The sequence below is a fragment of the Neophocaena asiaeorientalis genome, unplaced genomic scaffold, assembly GCF_003031525.2.
Source record: "Neophocaena asiaeorientalis asiaeorientalis breed wild unplaced genomic scaffold, Neophocaena_asiaeorientalis_V1.1 scaffold148, whole genome shotgun sequence".
In the NCBI taxonomy this organism is placed as follows: Eukaryota; Metazoa; Chordata; class Mammalia; order Artiodactyla; family Phocoenidae; genus Neophocaena; species Neophocaena asiaeorientalis.
This window is the reverse complement of record NW_020174050.1, coordinates 349,270-351,541: the sequence shown is the minus strand read 5'-3', so window position 1 is coordinate 351,541 and position 2,272 is coordinate 349,270. Positions and strand designations below refer to the sequence as shown.

At 53.7% G+C, this 2,272-nt stretch overlaps 1 protein-coding gene across 1 annotated transcript in view; it reads right to left on the bottom strand.

The window, feature by feature from the left end:
- MOB1B (MOB kinase activator 1B) overlaps nt 1-1,667 on the bottom strand; it is a 52,151-nt gene extending 50,484 nt beyond the window's left edge. The window contains exon 1 of the mRNA XM_024754107.1: nt 1,451-1,667. Within this exon, the coding sequence (XP_024609875.1) occupies nt 1,451-1,464 (14 nt within the window). The 5' untranslated portion in view covers nt 1,465-1,667. The remainder of the gene's footprint in view (nt 1-1,450) is intronic.
- Between the last annotated feature and the right edge of the window lie 605 nt (nt 1,668-2,272).

Genomic DNA, 2,272 nt, shown 5'->3' with positions numbered 1-2,272 from the left:
CCCAAAAAAAAAAAAAAAAAAAAATACTCAAGATGAGAAGTTTCAAGTGGAGATGCTTGGCTATCTTGATTCAAACTAAAATAGGAAGCAAAGACGTTTATGAAATCACTCAGTCCTCTCATCTAGTACTACCTATCTGACAAACTCAGAATCAACTTCTAGGATGAGCCTAAGAAAGAGGTTTCATAAGCTCAAATGTGTTAGGCACGTTGACACAAGCCAGGCACCCCCTGTGCGTATTAGAAATATTAGCAAGTCCACCTGCCGGTTAGCCTCTGTGATGGCTCAGTTTTGCTTAAACACCCTAAAAAGGATTAACATTCTAGATATAAGCTTGTGAAAATAAGGGTTAATTAAATTCTCAGGATTCAGGTGCCAATGTGATGACGAAAAATTATGGGAGGTGGGGAAAGAAGAAAATCTTTAAATGCTAATTTTCTCCACAACGGTAAAGGAGCATATGGGGTGGGTTTCAATCTCCGAGTTTTTATTAGCTTTCTAACCAGATTAAACAGAGGTGAATCACAGCGAAGCCTTCAAAAGAGTAATTCCCCAGGTTGTAAGGTCCTGTTTTCGGAGGACCTGAGGCTTGTCTGCTGCCACCATACTCCCATCCGGCCACCCCATCTTTCTGCCCATCCCCCTCAACTCGTCTGCAATAAACGATAAGGGAAATAATGACGAGCACTAAATGTGACGTTGAGTTGGCATTTACAAATGATTTGCAAAACAACTCTCTAATCAACCCAGGGCACACTACCCAGACCCTATATGGTGGTTGTCTAAAAAGATAGAGCCCATACTCTTCACGGTAGCACGCTGGAAGGAGGGGCACCTCGGGAAAGCAAGGCGCTCCAGTCCCCAAGACCCCAGGTTGTCACCAGAGGATCCTGACGCGCAAGCAGCCGCGTTGTGTCAAATCCACAAGACTTGTCACCCCAACTTCCCACTCCTAAAACCTAAGTGGGGTATGAAAAGGGTCCTAGGGTGACGGAAGAAAATAGAAGCTCTATCTTCTGTGCTTGGGATACAGAAATAAAAGCAATGAACAGGGGACACGGAGGCAGACGACCGGGCACGCGTCGGATACGGGTCCTGCGGAAGAGTGGGAGGTATCTATATAGAGCGTGCAAACAAACAAACGCAAGAGAAGAGCAAGAGGAAAGGTTGGGGTGATGGAGAAATGCGGACGCAGGCATCGGTGTGTGTCGGGACTTCGGGTCCGGGGAGAAAGAGCCTCCTTGGGGGCCGGAGGATTCCCCGCCTGCTCGAAGCGGGCCGGGGAGGCGGCGGCGGTCAGGCAACGCGAGCATTCGGGGCAGGTTCCCCGAGACCTGGTGGGTGGGAACGCCCGGGTCAAGCAGCTAGGGGCAAAGCTGGGAGAAGGGTGGGGGACCCGCGGCCCAGGTCTCCTGAACAAAGCCGGTGCGCGCTGGGCCTCGCTACTCACAACAAGAAGCTCATGTCGGCCGTGGCGTGGGCTGCGGGCTCGGCGGTCGCGAGGCCTCGGGGTGGCGGCGACGTCGGCGGCCAGGCAAGGAGAAGAAGGAGGAGGAGGAGAGGATGAGGAGGCGGGGAGCGCCGGCTGCTCGGCGGCCGCAACTTGTTCGGCTTTGCTAGTTCCAATGGCTGGCAGAGGGTGCGGAAGTGGGAAGCGCAAGGCTTGAATCACTCAGTGGGAGGAGAAGCAAAAAGGGGCGGAGAAAGGGCCACTCGCCTCCTCCAAAGAGAACAACCACCGCGACCGCAGCGCTGCTCCCCCGCCACTTCGTCTCCAGCCCCTCGCTGCCCCTACCCCGTGAGCTCTCGCGAGAGTGGCGCGCGCCCACCCTGCCCCTAGCGTTGCGACCCAGGGTCCCCTACTTTCTGGACACCTTTGCAGCCCCGGGCCACGCCCCGCAAGTGTGCTGGGGCCACCCGTTTGGTCGAGGCCAGTCCACCCGGTTGGGGGTCGTGGCAGAGCGCTCCGAGCTGCTTAGCTGGGTTTCAGCGGTCAGGAAGGAAATTGGCTGCAACTCTGGGATGTCAGAGTCCTGCAGTGAGGGATGGAATTGCCACCAGAGTTCTGCCCACTGTGAGTGCCCAAATGAAATGTTATGGAGTCTCTCTACTACGTATGTAAAAACAGGAGTGAGTTTCATCTGGTTGGAATGGTTTGGGTGTGGTTCCGCCAGAAGAGAGGAAAGGATCTAAATGGGCTTTCAAGGCCCCTGTCGTCTTATGGGCATGTTTTAAACCCTAAACAAGGAGATGGTTAGGGTCCATCACTGTC